Source organism: Liolophura sinensis, chromosome 6 (assembly GCF_032854445.1).
Source record: "Liolophura sinensis isolate JHLJ2023 chromosome 6, CUHK_Ljap_v2, whole genome shotgun sequence".
In the NCBI taxonomy this organism is placed as follows: Eukaryota; Metazoa; Mollusca; class Polyplacophora; order Chitonida; family Chitonidae; genus Liolophura; species Liolophura sinensis.
Window position 1 is genome coordinate 65,785,657 of NC_088300.1, and position 23,340 is coordinate 65,808,996.

General features: G+C 40.0%; 3 protein-coding genes across 3 annotated transcripts in view; 2 read left to right on the forward strand and 1 right to left on the reverse strand.

The window, feature by feature from the left end:
• LOC135466817 (anaphase-promoting complex subunit 1-like) overlaps positions 1-4,020 on the forward strand; it is a 48,231-nt gene extending 44,211 nt beyond the window's left edge. Inside the window, exons 52-54 of the mRNA XM_064744521.1 lie at positions 989-1,178; positions 2,198-2,329; positions 3,347-4,020. Coding sequence (XP_064600591.1) covers positions 989-1,178; positions 2,198-2,329; positions 3,347-3,441 — 417 coding nt within the window. The 3' untranslated portion in view covers positions 3,442-4,020. The remainder of the gene's footprint in view (positions 1-988; positions 1,179-2,197; positions 2,330-3,346) is intronic.
• A 1,677-nt stretch (positions 4,021-5,697) lies between these two features.
• LOC135467443 (uncharacterized) lies at positions 5,698-13,642 on the reverse strand. The gene is made up of 8 exons (XM_064745216.1): positions 13,632-13,642; positions 12,450-12,591; positions 11,375-11,498; positions 9,043-9,108; positions 8,556-8,639; positions 8,094-8,177; positions 7,348-7,431; positions 5,698-5,915 (listed from the first exon to the last, which is right to left on the reverse strand). The coding sequence occupies exons 1-8, from the start codon at positions 13,640-13,642 to the stop codon at positions 5,743-5,745; spliced, it is 768 nt and encodes a 255-aa protein (XP_064601286.1). The 3' UTR covers positions 5,698-5,742.
• Positions 13,643-18,993: 5,351 nt separating this feature from the next.
• On the forward strand, positions 18,994-23,126 carry LOC135466685 (cytochrome P450 1A1-like). The gene has a single exon (XM_064744323.1). The coding sequence runs from the start codon at positions 19,055-19,057 to the stop codon at positions 20,585-20,587; it is 1,533 nt and encodes a 510-aa protein (XP_064600393.1). The 5' UTR covers positions 18,994-19,054; the 3' UTR covers positions 20,588-23,126.
• The last annotated feature ends 214 nt before the right edge of the window (positions 23,127-23,340 follow it).

The window sequence follows — 23,340 nt, forward strand, 5'->3', positions numbered from 1 at the left end:
CACATGGCCATAGACCAGGTGAGAACACACATATGGCCATAGACCAGGTGAGAACACACACACATGGCCATAGACCAGGTGAGAACACACACACATGGCCATAGACCAGGTGAGAACACACACACATGGCCATAGACCAGGTGAGAACACACACATGGCCATAGATCAGGTGACAACACACACATATGGCCATAGACCAGGTGACAACACACACATGGCCATAGACCAGGTGAGAACACACACATGGCCATAGATCAGGTGACAACACACACACATGGCCATAGATCCGGTGACAACACACACACATGGCCATAGATCCGGTGAGAACACACACATGGCCATAGACCAGGTGAGAACACACACATGGCCATAGATCAGAAGACAACACATACATATGGCCTTAGATCAGGTGACAACACACACACATGGCCATAGATCCGGTGAGAACACACACATGGCCATAGACCAGGTGAGAACACACACATGGCCATAGATCAGAAGACAATACATACATATGGCCTTAGATCAGGTGACAACACACACACATGGCCATAGATCCGGTGAGAACACACCCACATGGCCATAGAAAATAGATGGTAGGTGACCGTATATTGTGAAATTGGCAAACTGCAGCATTTTGTACTTGTCATTCATATAAGCAATCCAAAGGACACAACACAATATGACCATCATAATAGAAAGAAACACTCTATCAACCGCTCACGTTTCTCTCTTTCGGACACTCTGGTTGTGTCCACTCACGAAACTGACTGCAGTCAGTACAATTTCGTCTAAGCACCAATATTAAAATCGAAAGGTCAAATGGGGGGTGTATTCTTGAGCTTCGAACATTAATGAAATATGGAAGCAAACCAGTGGTTTTACAGTGTATTTGCTTAAATGTAGTTTTTGTAATTTATGTAGATAGGCAGGTGCGGTGGCTGTCTGTATGCTAGAATTCAGTCATGTATTGTCCACTCTCTTACAGGCTGTCAGGCTGTCTGTGTGCCAGCCGTCCACAATGGCTCTCTGGCAACTGAAGCTCATTAACACATACTACAGCAGTAGCTACTCCAAAGCTGTGCTTGGCAAATCCACGGAGATTCCTCTCGTACAGGAGGAGTACTTGTATGGGCTGAAGAGTCGTCTGGACACAGTGCTGGATTCCTGGCAGTGTGGTAAGTACTGGCTCAGCTGTTCAGTTTATAAAGAGAACACCTTTGTCTGTTTCCCATCATTACCCAAGTTGTGTATTATGAGACTTGTTACTCCTGCATTACAAATGGCGATGCTTTGAAGGCTAGAATTTTTAGGTAGAAATCTAACCATATTTCTGTAAGTAATTAGTGTAATTTATAATATAAATGCACCCTGTGCTTCAGCGCAGGTTAACTCTCTCAAAACCAATTTCTAAACAATAACAGAAGAGTAGCCACACTATCAAGTGTTAAAAACCAGTCAATTGGCAGATGGTCGAAGGTTTCTCCTGGGCTCTGCCTGGTGTCCTCTCACCGCTGTCGTATAAGTGAAATATTCAGTAGTATAACGTAAATCACCAATCAAGTAAATCCAACCCAGACATTAGAGCATGACTATAGGTTTATAGTAGGACTGTGCTATTAAATCACTTTGAGATAGGGAGGCCTCCTTGGCTCAGTTGGTTTGCACTCTAGCACAGTGTATTGACCCATGAGCCTCTAACCAATGTGGTCACAGTGAGTTCAAGTCGAGCTTATGCTGGTGTTCTCTGCGGGCGTACGTGGGATGGTCTGGCAGCAACCTGCGGATGGTCATGGATTTCCCTCAGGCTGTGCCGGGTTTCCTCCCACCATCATACTGGCCGCTGTCGTATAAGTGAAATATTCTTGAGTACGGCGTATGATACAATGTAGATATGTGTAAGGGTAGAATTCATGTGTGGACAATATGTGAAGTACATTTATGAGTTTGAATTAAAAGTGGTTTTAAGGCCTGGGGAAGAGTTGTAGTTTCCATAAACCTGATGACAATTTCCTAAGTATGACATCAAACACCAATCAGATAAATAACAATGCATGTTAAGTAAATGTAACCTGCAAGACATGCAAAGGTTGGAGGTACTTCCCCAAATGTCTAGGAAAATGCTGACATACACAGCTTGAGTTTTGTGTGACATGGCCACAGCTGCCACATTCTGTGTCTCTTCCCATGTTTACAGAGAAGCTGGGTTTGCTGGTGAGGTACCTACAGGGTGAGGTGCTGAAGGGGAATCCTTGCGAACACCTCTCCCTCTTCCTCCTCTGGTTTGATATACCACGCCCAGAGGAATTACGCAACATTATTGTCACAGGTAAGGTTAGCTGATATGTTGGCATAACTGGGTGATGCAGAAGATACTTAGGCTTTGAGCAATGAGGCCACAATTTTGCATTCTCAACTGCATCCTAAATTTAGGAGGTTTGTCATGTATCTGGCAAAAAGCATTGTTCTTTTTATGTTACCACCCTGCCATCTAGTGAGCATTGGCTAAGTGGCCATGATCTGTTCTTATTACCATTCTGTTCATATTTGATGTACACAAAGAGTATCTTCAGATCAAAAACTGGGTCAACTTCACTGGTGTACATGTACCTGGTAAAAGTCTTAACCTGTTTGTTCAATCCTGTTCATCAGTCAGCAGTTTCATTCTTGTGCAGCAATTTAATGAGGTTGAAAGGTGGCCTGGTGTGATATATTCACCATGGCTATTCTGAGATGGCAGATACCAGTTGAATTCAAACCTGCATATTTCTTTCAACAATGTTTAGAGGATGCCTGGTGCACTTTGTCTTTTGTTGGAGATTTACTTCCAGTGTAGTTCACACTACCAGGAAGCTTCAGTTGACTAACTTCAAGCCTTCATGGTGGACACGTGACTGTCAGAGTCAGATTGGTATTGTTCTTTGACATTGTGAGACATTTAACAACGAGCAATCATTCAATTAATCAGTCAGTCAATCAACTTTATATAGTATTTGTTAGGATGTTTCAGTAGATTTACTAGTGTAAGTAACTGTCGTTTCATCAGCATGAGTGGAGGACTTTTGTCAGCATGCAACCCCAGTATTGCTGTGAGAATCATCCAGAAACATTTTGGTGCAAACCATTATCATGCTTTTATCTAGGTAATAAAGAAACTACAGGAAAATGACTATTTGGGTTAACAGAATGGGTTTCTCTTTCTTTAGTATTGTTAAAATCAAAAGACTGGAGAATGTGCCTCATGTTTATGCCTTAACAAATGATTTTCATCATTTATTACCCTGTGGAGCAGTCTGCGTTATTTCAAGTGTTTTTCACGACTAGAACTTTCATCTCATCTCAACAGGTATGCCAACCCTCCCATTACTCTGTGGAAAACTTCCTGATGTTCCTGTAGAGACAATACTCAAAATCTTAACAGCCTGGCAGGCAGCCAGGTGAAACAACCAATCGAAGAGGACTCTTGACAACTAGAAGGAACAACCAATGGGATTAGTTGACTCTTGACAGCAAAATTAAAGAGCAGACCACATTAAGCAACTCACAGCAAGATGAAGCAACCGATCGGACTACATGAAACTGAAATGTAGTCAATCACCAGAGCTTCTGAACAATAATGCTAAAATCTGCATGTAAAGTTGGAAGAAAATAGAGTGAAGTTTCACTGCAGATGATACATAAAACATACATGACAGTCAGTGAAAGTCAGTCATTGAATGGATTTAATACGGGAAAGGATCATGTGGAAGAGAACGCTTACTTAATAATTAGCAGGTTGTGGCAGTGTGAATATGGTGCTTTGCTTTCAATCATGGTCATCCAAGGGTGGATGGAAAATTTGACATTTACGATAAATAAGATGAAAGTGCTATTGTCGTCTGGTGTAATTTAAGGAGAGCGATCCTCTGTAAAACCATAATTTGCTATGTTGCAGTGGAATATATGCTTGTACAGTTTTGTAATTTAAAACTATAAAGTGATATGAATTTTCTATGACCTGTTTAAGTCATTAAATATGAAAAGGATAAACGTTTGTTTTCTAGAAAGTCTTGTTCTTCCTTCAAATGGTTGTGACTCTATCCACCAAACTTATGGCGAAGGTTGGGGTTTTCCTCCAGTTTCCTCCGCCGATAAACCAGGCAGCCCTGGTATAATGGAACAACCCATGAACACCGCGTTAAACATCAAACAATCAATCAATTCCCAAATGATCCCACTCAAGCTGACAGTTTGGCTCCAGATCCTAAACAGTTTTTATCCAAGATTATGTCATGACGATTTCCGTATGAACCACGTGATCGCAATATAATAAAGGGAATCCGCTTGAGGTGTAGTCTGAATACTGAGATGAAGTACACGTTCCTATTTAACCTGGGACTGTTTGCATCAAATTTGTGGCTTATATATCGCTACTGACTGGAAAAGGTAATTCCTATGATTTGATCACAGAATAAAAGTTAACACGCTTTAAATAAATATTTCATATTTGATAATCGGGTTCATATTTAGCTGCACTTAGGTTCCTAAATAAATTTGGGATGTTTAAATCAAATTTGTGGTTTCCCTGGTAACCAAAAGAAAACAGGAAATTTCAGCTATACTTGATCACAGCAGAAGTCTTAGCGATTGGGATGGTTTTTATATTTGGTATGTTCGTTCATACCGAGGTAGATAGATTCCTATTTAAACTGAACTGTTTCGATTCCAAATCTGATGTACAGGCCAGGTTCGCACTGGGCTGAAGTATTTTCAGTTTAAACTAGGGCTGAGTCGATCCGATTTCTGGTTTCTAAGGAAACCAGCAGGTCACAGTTCCCGAGTTTCGAATATACATTGGTGATAAACCCGATGGGATGGTATGTTTCACTCTCGTTCCTTGTTTCTCAATGAAGTAACTATATTTCTGCCCCTATCTTCCCCCAAATCCCGCTGATAATCACGGTGAGGATACCCTTCACAGTTTTGTTCTCGAGCAGTTTAACTTTCTATATCTCTGTATCGAATCAAATGAGATCATAGACATTCACAGGAAAACTGCACTGGTGCACTTTGACAAACTGCGCGAACAGAGTGTCCGTCTGATAAGCCAGAGTTCGGTTCTGAGTAGTGCAGTATACACGAGATCTCAAAATGGCAATAGGCCAGATAGCCGTAGTATACTGGACCACGTTGAAACCAGTCTGCTACAAGGACACGCAATCGTAGTATAGCCAAAATAATGTTGAAAGCGACGTAAGTTGGCAAGGAAAAGAACAGTAAAACCTCAAGGCGTCTGACTGTCCCGTTTCTTGTCAACCAATTTAACTTTGCCGACCTCATCAGCCAATTCAGGATACTTTCTTTGATAGTAACGAAGCTACGGTAATGGCTTCTAGAGGTTACACTGACATAGTTCCAAGAACATTGTTCAAATGACACTCATTCAAATCGTGCACCTATGAATTTCACGTATATTCTGGATTCTTGATTTTTTTTCACAAAAAATCGGATCTATACATTTTAACTCTTCATAAGTCTGTAACGGTGATGTGAACTAATCTAATCTACCTGCACAACTTAGCACGCTGTGTGGAATGACGCCTTTATCAAGATTCTAGTAATTTTACTGTATGTATGTGAACCAAGTGGACGCTTATTTTAACCTTGATTATAGAATGCAAGAAACCAAACAGAACAACTAATGTGTTCTATTTCGCCAATGTTTATTGATCAGAATCACCATAACTGTCCCCGTGGGCGCTTCTACCCCCACTCGTCCCATTCTAACTGAAGGTCCGCCTCGGGGTCACCCACACCGTCCGAGTCACTCTCCCCATCAGAGCCCCTGGGCACGGCTTGCTCTATCTCGGTGACCATCGGCAGGTACACGTACTCGGCGCTAACCAGCTGCGGGGCTGAGCAATTGATCTGGTACACTGGAAGACAAAAGCAGGAGACCTGTTGTAAAAATCTTGATAACTTGATTACCCTAATTCTTCTAATTTTGGGGCAGATATCAGTAGTGCTGAAAGTAGAATATTATATTTCTTTCCCAGCTTTTTGGAAAAGTAAAGATATGAGTATGTTGTCCATTAGATGGATTAACCATGTGAGAAAGAAGAAACTAATATTCTTGCTACAATTACAGGGATACTGGCTAAAAAAGAAGACCAGGTGACCCAAAAAATTAAAGTAAATAGGGTACACGTACCTTCAAGCAAAGATGCGTTGGTTAAATGAGAGTGAGTGAGTGAATGTTTGGGGTTTAACGTCGTGCTCAACAATTTTTCAGTCATATGACGACGAAAGAATCCTTAGGGTGTATGTGATGTACCTCCTTGTTGCAGGACGGATTTCTACCGCTCTTTTATCTAGTGCTGCTTTACTGAGACGACTTACCGAATGTAAGTAAGCCGCCCATTATACTGATACGGGTCAACCAGTCGTTGTAATATCCCCTGCATGCTGAACGCCAAGCGAGGAAGTTACAACTTCCCCTTTTAAAGTCTTAGGTGTAACTCGACCCAGGATTGATCCTGGATCTACTGCGGTTAAATGAGATGTTTCAGGCCTCATATTACATGTATTTGTAACGGATTCGCTCCTCAAGATAGGCACCGATTTCGTCGTTAACTTCATTAAATTATTTCACGAAAGAGGATTGCATTTTGCAATGGAATTGTAAATATATACTTACATCAAGCCATCAACATGTATTAATACACACTTATTAATTTCTCATTATAATTAATAATTCATTAGTCTCGCGCTTCCTCGCAGAAGTGTAAATTACCTGATTTTATGAAGACCAAAAAGGTATTCAGCATAGTAATGATTGTCTCATTTGAAGCCCGTATCCGCAGCAAACCCATTGTACTAGTTGACATGATACACATTACCGCGATCAAGCAGAACGTTGCCATAACCTCAAGTACAATGCATACCGCAACCACACTAGAGATATGTCAACACAACCACATAGGAGATATGTCAACACAACCACGTCGGAAAAGTCAATACACTTCATTGACATTACCACGTCTTGGCGTTGTACCAGGGCCAGAAATGCTTCAATTTCCTCACTGAGTACCCTGTTTTAGGAAAGTTCAGTAGGTAGTTGTGCTTACAATTGACCTGTATGTAGTTGTGTTTACAATTGACCTGTAGGTAGTTGTGTTTCCAATTGACCTGTAGGTAGTTGTGTTTACAATTGTCCTGTAGATAGTTGTGTTTTCAGTTGTCCTGTAGATAGTTGTGTTTTCAACTGTCCTGTAGAGTTATGTTTACAATTGTCGAATATTGCAAAAACCATTTGGTAACTTTCAATTTCGTTAGTATTTTGTTTTCATTGATGGATACCATTCATACCTCTGTCGAGCACATCCGACCACCTTTTACTACTGGGTCGCTGTAGGTATTCTATGGTTCGGGCCATTTCTTCTATCTCTCCATCTGTGAGCAGAAACTCAAGCCATTGTATGTCATTTATATACAATGACACGGTCATGAAAACAATAAAAAGCGGAATAATAAATGTTCCAGTGATGAATTGTCATACAAATTAAAAATTTTGGAGAGAGTTCGGAAAAAAGTAAATCTTTTCCCTACATATCTACGCATACATATGACTGTACATTTATGTAGGCCTACTGATGTTAAAATTATGACATGTTCATCGCATTCGAACCGTCACTGGATTATTTGAGGTTTTTGGTTCTCCCAAAGTACCCCATTTAATGGTGCAATATTTGTCTTAAACTCTTTAGATTTTATCATTTTGTATGGTTGAAGTCATGAATTATTGTCAGATTTGGTAACGAAAATAAGAAGTCAAGAATCTGTGTTTTGATATATCCGAAACAAATGCATTCAGTGAGGAAACAAAGAAAAATTGCATTATTTCTGTTTGCCGTTTACCCTATGTGTATCCTTGCGTATTAACAATCCGTTTACCTTCTGTACCTATCCTTGGGCCATAAATACGACACCAGAGTCGATCATACTTATTCTGGTTTCTCACCAACCAACTCTTCACGTGCCTTAACCTCAAAAAAAGATTTCATAGCTGAAACATTTGGTATATACCATGGCATAAAACTCCAAACTAAACAAACCTTTTTTTGCAATGTCACGTTCCTGAAACTGGCTTTGACGCTGAAGGTAATAGACTGTCCTCGCCATAGCGTCCAGTTCCCTCGCTAGAAAAAAACAAAAAAAAACAAAGAAAAAAAAGAAACAGAAAAGAAACATAAAAGAAAACAAGTGACAGGGTTTGTGTCAAGAACTGAGAAATCCGCACAAGAAGCGCGGCTCTCCAGTTAATCTACAAACTGTATGTATAATTTGTTACCAAACATATAAAATGGCACTAAATCTGAATTACGGGAAACATACCCAACCCTATCGCTGTTAGAGTGCTGCGACTGTTCTTGGCAGTTGACCAGACGTGCCAACAATTTGATCTGTGGCTGCATCAAGAGCTAGGGCAGTCTCTGCCACAGTGAAACCATTGTACGTAATGCTGACATCATCCATTCAATGGAGGTCTGATATTTACCAAGTGCTGCCAATCTTACCTTTCTGATCTATATCTAACTCCAGCTGTTTATTGCATTCATGGAGAGGTTGAATTTTCGGATGTAGACGTTTCGCCTCCGTCTCTGTAAATTCATTTAATTTCACTTTTGTTTGAAATTTATAAAGTCAAATGTGGTTAAAAACGCTACAGCAGAAACCAATATGGATGAATTCATTGGTTTCAAATGCCAGCAGCTATCGCGAGATTTTGCGATAGTTTTTAGCGAAACTGAATAGGTTAATCCGGTGCATGGTAACCGGACACTAACCGTATATCATTTTCACAATCGTCGTATGGTCAAATTAGAAACCCTTCAGAATACTTGTAATTATGCCATATAACTGATGAGATTCTGGCTTCTGAGTATGATTTTATAATTAAAAATTTATTTTATTTATTTTACTGGTGTTACACGCCATATAGTTGAAATGTTTGTAAAACAAGACCTAAACATGAGAATAGAACCTAGTTATTGCATGACTGACCGTGTTCATTTCCATGGTCTTCAACGTTTGTGACAGATGCTTCCTTCATTGTAGATATTTTGGCCACTGTAAGTACAGCAATAAACATGAGATGTTCACTTCTTCAGAAGTCATTATAGGTGTGTGTACATATACTGTTCTTGTGGCAAGGCGAGTCCAAAGCGCCAAAGTGCTGCCACCACTGAACTATCATGCCGAAGGCGCCAGACATGACGCCCCCCCCCCCCCACCCCACCCAGTCATATTATACTGACACCGAGACTACAGACCCTGTTTCCTTGTTCTTTCCAGTGCTGAGCGCCACGCGAGGCAGCAATAAATAGGATTTTTAAAGTCGTTGGTATGACCCGACTCGGGCTTGATCCCGGATCTCACGACTTCGAATTTTCTTCTTTGAGAGGCATTAGAAGGAGCTATTGTAACATACTAAGAAGACGTATTATGGACAATACACACCTTCAGTTATTCTCGTCATTAATATCTTTTTTAAATCAGTGAACATTGTTTTTCAACGAGTAAACACTATTAGTAACCCAGTGATCATTGTTTGTAAATTAGAGATCATTGTATACAAACCATTGATCATTGATTAAAAAAAGACGTAAGAGGCTACATTGGCACATCACCAGCAATAACTGAAAGAGTTTGCTATCTTGTAGTAATGTCATCTGTGTGTTGGGTCACAGAACCCTCGAACAAACACTAAATGTCTTAAAGTGAAAATAAAGTCAGCCCCTGAAGCTGAATTAATTAATAAAGTAGTATTCCAGAAATGTTCTAAAAATATTTTAAAAATTCTACACCGATTATCAACAAAATAAATAGCAAACAATCGTACCAAGCCACTCATTTGGTGACGCCATTTTGCCATATTATAGCTATCTAGAGTGACGTCACAAAACCTTGGCGCTTTCCCGTAACATCAGTATTAAACAATGTGATTATTAGAAAATATTCTCATGTACCTGCAATGACCATTCTCGACAGCTAATACACACTAAAAATAAGTGTTTCGTTTTTATACACATTTTTGTTACAGTTTGGAAACGCGTGAAAAATTAATGTGTAGTAACTTCAATGAGATGATGTTTATTATAGTAAATATGCCAGGTGTTTACGTAGTGGAAATATTGTGGATATTTTGAATGATCACAAATAATCACAAAAGATTATGTGTAAAAAACGGATAAACATGTAAAATGCGACATGTGTACATGGTAAATGTCACGTTTGTTTGCACTCTATTTACATTTTTGATAATATAAGTTGCCCTGAGAATGTATGACATAATAGGTGCCTATTCAGAACAAAAAAAAAGGAACAACCTTGTAAATAAGGTTTACATTCTTTGGTATTCAGAGTGGAGTTAAACCAGTCTTCCGTGAAATGAAGAAGGAAGTTTTAAGATTGAATTGACACCCGTGTTGATCGCTTATACTATGCTTGGTCTACTACTGGTAATAGAACCCCAAGTCAGTGATGACATTAAGTCCTCGGATTCTTAAAGAAATAGATCTTTGGGCTAATTCGAGCACGGAGCCTTAATTCCTGTTCTGAATACACCCGGAAGTACACAGGGTAAGGCTGTGATAGGCAGACAGTGGAGATAGACATATATAACAGCCAGTTTTTCAGTCACGTGTAGTGTAGTGGTGTTACTACTGGTGTTTATACTCCGTTTCTTTCAATTTGTCGTTCATATTCAGCTTCTCCGGCCGTACGTGGGAAGGTATGCAGCAACCTGCTGTTGGTCGTGAGTTACACCCCAGGCCCTACCCGGTTTCCTAAAAATATTCTATATTCTTGAATACGGCGTAAAACACAACCTATGCAAATAAATAAATAAATAAATAAATAAATAAATAAATAAATAAATAAATAAAATCAGTTATACTCCCTACCAAAATTGCCTTTAGTCAATGGACACATAACACCACAAGCTCTACACCCTGATATGTTATATCTGATATGTTATGCCTATATTATTTGCAAGGAAATGTATTTAATATACCTTTTCTAAATCATAATGTTTAACTCAAAAAGCTTAATTTCAACACCAACACTTCAATACCTCGGGTGACATCAAAATCATTCAAAAACAAGTGACCTGCTGGGCAATGGGCGTGGAGTGTAACGTGCTTTACAACTTAAGGAACAAACAGAATATAGTTTATCCTCTAATGAAGCCAATCCACATCGAGCCCACCTTTTATATGACAAAAAAAACCAACTAAAAGACGCATTCTTATTGGCTCATAATTTAGCTGCATCGGATTGGGAAAACTTTTTTCACTCTCACTGTCCGATTGTGTGTGTATATATATGGCTGTACCTTTGCAGAAGTAGAGCTTGATGAGATAGTAGAAGACGATCGGCACGTGTGTAATCAACATCAAAACACTCTTCTCCACGTGTCCTGAGGATTCTAGAACACTTGTCACATACAACAGCAAAACCTGAAATGTGATGGAAACAGAAAACATCTTATTGTGAGCCTTCCGTGACTCAGTTGGTTAGCGCCTTAGCGCAGCGTAGTGACCTAGAAGCTCTCACCAATGCGGTCGCTGTGAGTTCATGTCCAGCTCATGTTGGCTTCCTGCCCAGCCGTACGTGGGAAGGTCTTTCGGCAACCTGCGGATGGTCGTGCGTTTCCCCCGGGCTCTGCCCGGTTTCCTCCCACCATAATGCTGGCCACCGTCGTATAAGTGAAATGTTCTTGAGTACGGCGTAAAACACCAATGAAATAAATAAATAAATGTATGTTATTGTAAACTTCAGCAATATGACGTTACCTGCATAATTTTTGTTTAACTGTACTGTTTTAGACGTCCTGTGCAAGGGTTTTGGCTTTATATAAAATCAGTAAAGCTTATGCACATGGCTAATACCTGCTGGTGTCCAAGAAACGAGAATGTTAGAAGTATATTTATTCATTGAGAGGGAGGGGCGGGGAGAGGGGGGGTGCATGCGTGGCCTGGTGGTTAGCGTGCTACCATGCGATAAACCGAGAGCCTCCCACCAATGCAGACACTGTAAGCTCAAGTCCAGCTCATGCTGGCTTCCTCTCCCGATGTACATGAGAAGGTCTGTCAGCAATTTCTGGATGGTAGTGGGTTTCTCCGGGGCTGTGCCGCCGTCGTGTAAGTGAAATATTCCTTAGTTCGGCGTAAAAAAAAACAATCAAATGAATAAATAAATAAATAAATATTTATTCAATGTTGTTTTACCGTGGCCAAGTTTGTCGTCGGAAGAAGGGACTATGCCTCTGCAGGTACAACTACTTAACAAAATGGTGTAAACAATGAACCAAATAATTAAATAATTAAGGAAATAAAAATCGAACTCTGTCACAGGAGTGTGCATGTGTACATGTATAGCAGCGCATGCATGTGGAATCGCCAGTTTACCCGAAAGTAGTTCGTGACGTCGCTGAGCGTGTAAGGGAATACCAAATATTTGTTCATCAGTTCCAGCAGTCGTCTGTTCCAAACATCGGCAACATCCAGCAACTCCGCCCACGGAAAATGAATCGGGATAAAAGCACAGTTTCTGAAACAAAAACATAAAAACAATGGTAACACTAATTATTATTGAACGATTGATAGATGCGATCCCCTCCAAGAAAAAAGAGCTAAATTAATTGACGACGAGCGATCTTCAAAATGATCTTGGAATATGATGAAATACTTCATGGAAAAACAGATTAATCATTATAATGAAGTTATGAAAAATATGATTGACGACAAGTAGGGTTATCAGCATAAAACTACTCAGCGAGTTTTTCACATTTTTTATGCTGTGTATATTTGGGTTTAAAACTTGGGCTTTAACGTCGTAATTAACAATTTTTCAGCCATATGACGACAAAGGAGCTCTTAGAGTGCATACAACGTGCCTCCTTGTAGCAGGACTCATTTACAACGCTCTTTTATCTAATGTTGTTCACTGAGACAGCTTACCGAAGGCAAGTAAGCAGCCCCACCCGAGCCATTATACTGATACGGGTCAACGCTCAGTGTTGCACTTCCCCTTAATGTTGAATGCCAAGCAGCTTCCTCTTTAAAGGTCTTAGGAGTGACCCGACCCAGGGCAGACCCTGGATCTACCGCCCCGGAAGAGGGCGCTCTGCCAACTGAGCCATTGGCACCTGTTCGTCACTAAAGTATCATGCCGAAGACACCAGACACCCCACCGAATCATATTATACGCACACAGCCAAGGCCAACCTGCCCTGTTTGTTTGCTCTAACCTTCCAGTATTGAGCGTCAAACGAGACAGCGACAAGTACCCTTGTTTAAAAAGGTTTGATACCAGGTCAGCCGGCTTCAAGGTGGACGACCTAAACAACAAGACACTGAAGCGGTCAAGAGAAAACTTAACGGCTGAGTAAATCGGTCAGATCTATTTTTTACAGAAGCCTTAGAAACATTAGCTAGGAGGAAACTTGCTTTAAAGAATTACATGGTCAACCAGATTCTACTTGACACTGAAACTTTGAACTAACCCATGCGTCGCATGCTCCGTACGGTGTAATGAATATTATCGGTCTAACAAAAGTGTAAAAGTTAATAGTTAAGCTCAAAACTTACCCTGATGACATGTCATGAGATGCCCCTGCCCCAGGGAATGTTAAGTGGGAATTATTACCGCCCTCCCAGCCACTAAACGCCACCGCGAGACACAGAGCCGAAAGCGAAATGATGTTTATATACATCATGATCGTCCGCTGCTCTCATGATCGCGAGACAGCGAAAACATTCAGGAGTCATAAGGCATCCTGGGTGGTGTAACTTAATTATGACGTCATTGATTGATGACGGGTCATGTAAAGCAACGTCAGTGATTGTGTCGTATAAACAATGTCCATTTGATGACGTCATGATGTGTAGAGGTTACACGTCCCAAAACACTGTGCTTGTGACGCCCAGTCAGCTTTCCGTCACACAGGTAGCAAGCATATTAATAATTTCTCGGGCTTCTACTTTTTACGCTGAAATATATGTATCTGACTTAATTAATTTCGACAATGTTAAATTGTGGTCATATGACTGAAAAATTGTTAAGTACGGTGTAAAACCTAAAGCATGTACTTAGCATTCGAAATAACTAATAAATATGTTATCTGTGTCCACTTTTGTTCCTTTTCCGGAACTATATCTTGATCTGCTATATTATACCAATGCTCAGGCAACGAAAAGGACCGATCGAAGACAGACCGCACAATACCTGTAGGACGGTTGATAAAGCTAACACTATGAAAACATGGCTAAAATTCTTTTGGAAAATATGCAGCTCTTTTGTTTATTTATTTATTTGATTGGTTTTTTAAGCCGTATAGCTCTTTTATGAGCTCGGTGAAATAGTGCACGAATCAAATATATATGCACTCCCTCACTTGTTGTAGACTATTTTTTTTATACTTTAAACACAAAATTTCAGGGCAACACAGATTATTTCGGATCGACATCGACAGCAGTAACTTTTTTCTTGACGATCTCCATAAAATGTCCTTAATAGTGACCGCGTATATCGGAAATGTATCAGCCATCTTACACCTGTTCAATATAGCCCAAGCTATATTGCTTTATTAAGATTGCTATTTTAATATTTTTCCGTTTTGAAAAAAAGTATTTTCATGTTGGACTTCTAGGTCAGGTTTATTATAGTTTATAGTTCCGTCCTCGATGTAAACTTCCGAGGAAGGCCACGAATAATGTTTTTCGTACATTCAATAACTACAGAACGAACCCCGTTGAGGACATTATCATCGAGTTTCACATCACGAAATCAGCCTGAGCGTTGGATGTGGCAATTATCAGATTTCATTTGGAAGAGATGCCAGATTTCTGGTGGACATGAGCTATTGTGCCATGATCTAGTCGTCAAAAGACTTCTATGCCAGTGCTGGAACACAGTCGATTTCATGATCTCGGTTTTTCTTCCAAGGTCGAACGAGAACGTTTAAGAAATTGTATTCCTTACAACGTATTATTTAACACAGATCGCCTGTCATCAGGCGACTTACGACTGTGATAAAGTGTGAGATACGATGGACACTGTGTTCCAATCAGCTGACAATATATCACACGTCCACAGCGAAAATTTGTATGTTTCCGATGACCTCATCATATCAGTAATTGTGGATTTATTAGGAGCGGGAATGGACGCGATTCCTCCTTCTCTGTTGTGGATAATTTTTTCGTGGTCAGTTATCCTGAGATAAAGAAGCGCGTTCAACGAGAAATCCAAGAGCAAATCGGTTTGAGTCGTTCCCCAACCATGGAATACGAGAAACACTTGTCGTCCGTAGAGCCCACTGTTTGTGAGATATTGCGAAGGTCTTCAATAACGCCTTTAACTCTTCCACGCCAGACGATTGTGGATGTGGAACAGTCGACGTGCAATGCAGAGATGTCTATTTTCCTGACGAGAAATTGTCTCTTGAAAGGGAATTTGGGTTGAGTGTGAAACCAAAAGCTTGCAAGATCATTGTTACAGACAGAGGCTTTGTAGACCTTGTGACGAGTAGTAATGTTTTGCGCAGCTGTTGCGTATTAGAAATTTTTTTTTTTTTTCATCATATGCGTCACATAGTCATATGTCAGAACTGAGGCTGGATTCCTTATTTTCATGCATGGGAACATATATATTCACTGTGTTTATATGAACTGTAATAAACGCATAGGTGTATATTGTATATAAAACATATATTGACCTTTCCTTGTTTTAAAATAAAATGTTGCGGACTGCACATACTGAATTTGACACATTGGATATTACACACCTATATTAATCCGATATTACAAGAAATCGCTGACTATTTCTACTATCAAGTAACTGTTAAACTTATATGTAATTTTATTAGATTGTGATAATAATTTTCTTCATGAAAATGGTTGTGGGGAACTTAGCTTTGGATAATATTTTATTGGTTGACGGTCAGAATTGTCATATGAATAATTACCTTACTATTGGAACATATTTGTTTGTGAATGCACATGAACGCTGTACAAATCAACGGTTTTGTACGTAAGAAACCCAGATTTCGATCATATCTCCAGTTTGCTAGTGGGCAACATTTTAAGCGATCAGTTTTAGCAATCAGTATTAGCAGAAAAGTTTAAACAGGCCTGGGGTTTAAAGGTTGAACCGACGGCTATTGATGGTAAACAACATTTGAGCTTCTGCACCGTACACTGGACCATACAAGGGTCTCTGTCCACTACAAGCTAGTGCCGAAACAAAAGTAGACAGGACCTAAAGTCCATAGCACCCGAACAGCGTTTGATTTTATGCTTTAGGGGATGGTCTCTCTAGGCGATACCTTATACCTTTATTCAATATTATTAACAACAATTTTGTGATGCAGCTGCTCATCGAATATCATTGGATTAAAATGGAAGTCCTTCATATTCTCCAGAACCACGGGACCGATTGGCTACAAAATATGGCATACTCAACAACCGTACCCTGGCAATCTAAATTCCGAGATTTAAAAACAAGTCATATGCAAATAAGGTGTTTGCAGACGACTAAAAATAACCCAAAAGTATGTCAGCTCTAAAATTGTATATTTTGATCGAACAAAAACATGTTCCGATGTTTTTTTTTTTTTTACTTCCGGGTTATGAATTTCAAACAATTCTTCTCGTTCAGGTTTTACTTTTTACGTCTAAAAGTTTTTTCGGAAATCGTTAATACATTGCCTAGTGTCTTTGTGTAAAACTGCATGAAATTAATCACTTCAGTTTATGGCCGGAAAAGGATAAAATTTGTAATCTTTCTGACTTTATCATGGTCTATAAGCACAACTGTTGCTCGATCAGTGCTTGCCTTCAGCATCAGGCATATCGTATGTAATACTTGACAGTCCCGGATTCAAGTCATGTTGACAACCTCTCATTCCTATCACGTTTTTGTGTCCTTTTTTATTTCTCATTTTTATTAACTTGTTGCCAGTTTTAACCAATCTGGCGCTGTAATTTTTCAGTTTTATGAAAAGAAACAAGTAATAAGGGGCTAATTACTATTATTTTTTTTAATTCGTGAGTGATGTTTCTACATCCTTTCTAACATTGCTATCAAACTAAATATTTATGCATGTATGCTTTGCGTTTTACAATTTTTCAGTCATATGACGACGAGGAATCATTAGCTGTGTGTACATATACTGTGTCTTCTTATGACAGGACAAGTCCTGCCGCCACTAAAATATCATGGCGAAAACACCAGACACGACATCCCACCCAGTCACATTATATTGACACCGGACCAACCACTCCTATTTCCTTGCCCTACGCTTTCAGTGCTGAGCGCCAAGTGAGGCAGCAGCAAGCACCATTTTGGAAGTTTTTGATATGACCTACTCCGGTTTGATCCCTGTTCTTCCCATCAAACTAAGTGATAAATTACTTATAATACTGTAGCCCAATGTTCATAAATTTGCCTGAAATAAGCTAGGTTGTAATTTATTCAAAGACGACCACGCCGTGTTACGGGGAATGACTGGCGCTAGGACAATGGAGTCGTGTGCTCGAATCCACCCCGCGCTGGCTGTGCTGGGGCTTCACGTCAGGGGGTTTGGCGAGAGACTGTTTAGATGCGTTTCTTTCTGTCCGGTTTCCCCCAGAAAAGATCTTATTGACAAAGTCACAGATCTCATGAAGCAATAAATAAAATGATGTTACGTCTTAAAAAGCTGTTCCTTCTCCGATCATGTCAGTGCCTCAACTTCAAAGCAGAGCCATATGATTTAACTGACATTTGATAGATATCGATACAGCAACTAGTGTTGCTGGCAAATGGAAGCTGGTTTCTTGTTTATTTATTATCTGCTCTAGAGAAACGTCTTTATGGCGAGCACGTGTCTTGCAAATCTTGTAATCCACAACAGTGCCCTCTATCGTCCTAAATAACAATACAATGTAATGTTTTTGATGATCACTGGTATTGTCATTAAAGTAAACCATGGCTTACAGGATTTGTAGACGACTTGTGTTTCCGATTGTCTCGCAAGGAAATTTTGCCAATTAAACCTGGCATAAATGATAATTTAAGAATAATAAAACTATCAAAATAGTCCCTATCATTTTTCAAATATTTGTTAATTCATCTGATTGTAGTTTAAAGTCGTACACAAGGATAAGAGGGGAAAGCCCGACTGGAAGGAGTTCACTACAGTCCATTGCAAGGTTCTTGACAAATCGCTTCACTTAAACGTGAGCCCGACCATTCGGGAGCTGGATTCGATCCACTGGCTACACACTAATACGTTCATTTTGGAGCTGATTGAGTGTTATAAATGTATAATAAACGACTTATAGCATAGAGGATAAAACCAGAGCTGTGATGACAGTGCACTAATTCCCAAATGGTCATAATTAACCGGTGAAACACGGCCTCTTTACTTCAGTTTAATAGGGTTTTATTCTAACTATTAACTTGTGTGCCTATACGCCCACTAACACCATTGCAGTGGCGATAACTGCAAAATATTTGATGTTACTAGTCTGTAATTATTCATCAAGACATCATCATGCATTTCAATGTATAGTAAAGGTGCTCCAAGAGAAATCAAGTAACAACAGGTTTGGAAATGTTATAGGCCGCAATAGCTCACCCATAATATCAACTGCTACATTAGTGTGTGAGAGCGCGTAGATGAATTTAGGTGAGTAGCTTAATGAATAAGTGCTGTAGATATGGAGACTCGGAAATGTACGAGTTTAAGGTCATACAGGCACGTGTATTCATGTAGGACAACCCCAACTACGAACAACATCGCATTTTTTTTCATTGACGCTTGAGTGTGTTCAGGTCACTAAGTAGGACAAATGCAGAACGGCGCGCATTGGTCTATACATCAGCCACACCAGATATGTCATAAGCTACGAAAATAGCTCCCCTGGACGCTGTGCACTCTTACAAACATTCATGCATACTTGTATACAGTAACCATGTTACTGGATTTTTAACGGGCCGCCAGCTCGATTAGTATATACAGGTATACACGATGGCGGGCGGACTTATTGATACTGTAGCGGCATGTCCTACGTATGTACTTTACACGTTTGCAGCAGTATGCGCTGGTATACTCTGGTGGTGTAATCGCCAAAATGACACCAAATATCCTCCCGGCCCCTGGGGATTACCTTTGGTGGGACACATTCCTTTCCTGGGCAAAAATCCCATCCCTAAGCTTGAGCAGTACCGAAAGCAGTATGGGGATGTGTTCAGCCTAAGATTAGGAAGTTACCATGTGGTGGTCTTGAATGGACTACAGACGATAAAGACAGCCCTTACCCGGAAACCAGACGATTTCGGCGCCAGACCCAGTGTGTACAGTTTCAAGCTTATAAGTGACCTTCAAAATGGTAACGTAGGCCTCAGCGTTCCGTTCGGTCCTCGATATAAACTTCTGAGGAAGATCACGAATAATGCGCTTCGTACATTCGCTAACTACAGAACGAACCCCGTTGAGGACATTATCACTGAGGAAGGAAACAAACTTGTGAATTATTTTCTATCAAATGGTAAAACGGCTTTCGATCCACAGCAAGAAATCAGCCTGAGCGTTGGCAGTGTCATATATCAGATTTTGTTTGGAAGGGACGCCAAAATCCGGGAGGACAAGAACTATTGTGCCATGATCAAGTCGTCAAGAGATTTTGTGGAATTTGCCACTGTTGGTAATCCCGTCGATATCATGCCATGGACACGGTTTTTCTTCCATGCTCGAACAAAAAAATTCTTGAGCATAATCGACATCCCATACAGGGTGTTAGCAACACAAAGTGCCCATCATCAGGCAACATACGACTCTGACAGCATCCGTGATGTGATGGATGCGCTGCTCAAAGCCGCGGATGATATTTCTCAGGAGGAGGGAGGAGATTTGGGTCTGTCTCATGACCTCGTAATGTCAATAACAGTGGACTTACTAGGAGCCGGTGTGGACACGGTATCCACCGCCCTGTTGTGGGGAATTTTTTTCATGGCCAGTTATCCTGAGGTGCAGAAGCGCGTTCAACGAGAAATCGAAGAGCAAATCGGTTTGAGCCGTCACCCAACCATGGAGGACAAGAAATGCTTGCCATTCGTAGAGGCCACTGTTTCTGAGATAATGCGACTGGCGTGTATTACACCTTTATCTGTTCCACGCCAAACGACTGTGGATGTGGAGCTAGGCGAATACAAGATTCCTAAGGACACATTTGTCATGATCAACCAGCAGTCGACGTGCATGGACCCGGAGACTTGGGGAGACCCGGAGAAGTTCCGCCCGGAACGATTCTTGACGGAAGGCGATGGTGGAGAGATAACCATGAATAGCGGATTGGCCGAGAGTTTCATGGTGTTCGGAGCCGGCAGGCGGCGCTGCATTGGAGAGTTTCTGGCTAAAATAGAGGTCTTTCTGTTCTTCACACTACTAATGCAAAGGTGTTCATTTTCACAGTCTCCTGTTGAGAAATTATCTCTTGAGCGGGCTTTCGGGTTGACTGTAAAACCCAAACCCTTTAAGATCATTGCTACAGAGAGAGGTTAGAGAGGCCTTGTGACGTTGACCAGTGTCCTATTCATGTGGTGGGTTTTGTTTCGGACAGACTTTTTGAAATAGTTTTGATAGCCAGGTCTTGTCCTTTAAGCTTTGTATATTTTATTTTTATAGCTTACTTTATATACACGTTTTCAATATATATTATTAGAATTAACATTCACACATATATGAATCTTTAAGAACGATCCACTAAAAATAAGGTCAAGGTGTTAAAAGTCTGGTATCTATCGGTCTTTGTTTAGGACAAGCTGTTGTTAACAATGAAAAATTGATATTACTTTCTTTAAAATAGGGTTCGAGTGAGTTCACAAGGCATTATGATTCCCAGTTATCAATGTTTTTACAACCAGTACAGTATTCTTTTTAGCAGATAGAGACAGTACGTTAGGCACGTCTTGCGTTTACTCCGCAGTTGCGTTTAACATCCCCTAATGAGGCCCTAGGTGTTCTGTACGCGTGAATGCTTTAACGGTTACTTGGTGCTTATGCACACTGTTGTAATTATTACTGTTAGAATATCGGTATAATAAGACAAAATCGATTCCCGATAACGAGCCTAACCTGGTTAAAAGAGTAACACTCTCAAACACTCAAACAGTTGCTTTAACAATTTAATAAATCAAAAAGGAAAATAATGATTTAAACTACAAATAGCAATGACTTTCCATCGTTGTCCAATCGGCCCCGGAATATTCCAATCCTGTTTCTGGGCGTCCGTTTCCTCTTTACTGGAGCAGTTTGTTGATCTCCCCAACCTTAACACGGTTGAATCCTCCGAGACTTGTCTTGGCAGGAATCAACTGGATGTTCTTTGTGCTACATCGAAAGACAATGAAAAGAAAGAAAAAACACTGCTCTCAAATAGAAGTGCTGGGCCACATGTATAGAGAGAATGTGCCTGGATCTACTCGTCCTGCCACCAAACAGAATTAGAATATACGCCCTGTAGCCAGCACTTTTCAGTGAACGGGTTTCACGCAATCTAACTCGAAGCTCCTGTGTTATTAGAATTGAAGGTTTTGTCAGTTTTCTATATGTATGTATGAGGTGGGGTGCGTCATACTTCATTTTTGATGTTGTTTTGGTCATAACCTAAAAACTATACCAAGTACACAATAATCTAGTAGGCGTCCTAAACAGTGCGTTTATTTAGGTACTTTAAGCAGTTTTTAATTTTGACCTACGTTTAAGCTAATTTCATTGGTCAGTTACAGCACACCTTGCATACCAAACGAAAAGTCTTTTAAACAATATATTGCAAATTTACGAGCTGACTATGAATAAAAACAACAAGTTTTTAAACGCATTTTAATGGAAAAACTATCATTCGTAGTCAAAAATAAAGATCTGTAACTGATCTAAGGACTGACCAGTTTTCAACTGTATAGCTATTACGATATCCAGTCACGTTACATTTGAAAAATGACACTAAAATGAGCTTTAACTGCAATTTAAAGAAAAGTCGAGATTTATACAGCTTCTAGTGTACTAGCAGTTGAAAGTCCGGCGTCTTTGCCTTAGCCCGAAATCCGAACGCTTAGACGATATTTTGTTTGGTGATAGGAATCTTCGTTAAGGTCTGAACACCATCTCGAGAAGTGGCAGAGCTTCTGTGCAAATTTTTCACTATTGGCCCTGTATATCGTGCTAAAATACCACTTCTTAAATACCTGGACGGTTTATCGGTATACCTGCTGCGGTAAGACGTCACATTTGCCGGATCGTTCGCGGACTTTGAATATGAGACTAAGCGTTCTTTCCTCTCGTCTCCATCGACGCAATAAACCACGTGACACGTACAATGTTGTCTGTTACTTCCAGATTCGCAGCTCAGAAAAGCGCCGTTGAGAAGATATTCTATCGCGATATAGGTAAATAATTAGCATTCAAGAGGTACGAGGGAACAGGTAACTTTTATGTAACAGTGTGTCAAGGTGCTAACGACGGCATTTGTCGCCATGTATTTCCTTTTTATTCAATATATACATCCAAGCAACTAAAATCATACGACAAAACGTCCATGTTAGTGACATCTTAAATTCAAACTTGACCTCTGTACGGGTTAAGCATGACACAGGTATTGACATAGTGTATATGCAGCCAACTAGCAAGTTTCAATCTTGTTTGGGATAGAGTATTGTTGTAGTTCAACTGTGGGAATCATAAATAGTCTTGCTTTCGTCTTTGCGGTTGAGGTGCAACACTTTACTTTCTCGGTTTTCTCGTTTACCTTATGGGTTGAATAAATAAAAAAATATTTCCAAAGGCATATTGAAACACTTTCATTTGTGGAGTTTCAGTCAAAGTCCTGTTTGCTGTCGGAGGACCAACTGCAAATGTAACCTTTAAAGTAACACAATATTTTAATGATTTATTATTATGTTCCCAGACGGAACATTTTTGACTGTGACATGCAGAAAAAATCTCATATGTGTCGTGGTTTCCCGTAGGTCCTGTTTCCTGGTTTCGCCCACTTATAAATCTGGCCACAGAATTGATATATTCACATAAAATATAATAAAATGTGATAAAAGACTTACAGCATAGAGAGTAAAAGCAGAGCAGCGAAGACAGTCCCTTAAATAGTAGCAAATTACATGCCCTTTAGCAATATGGGTCAAGCAGAATAAGGTAAATAAACTGCACTAATGTTAACTGCAAAGCATCAGACGTCACTGGTGTAGAATTACTCAAAATGTTGTGTTGTCATGACACCGAGAAGTAAGTAAATATATCACTTT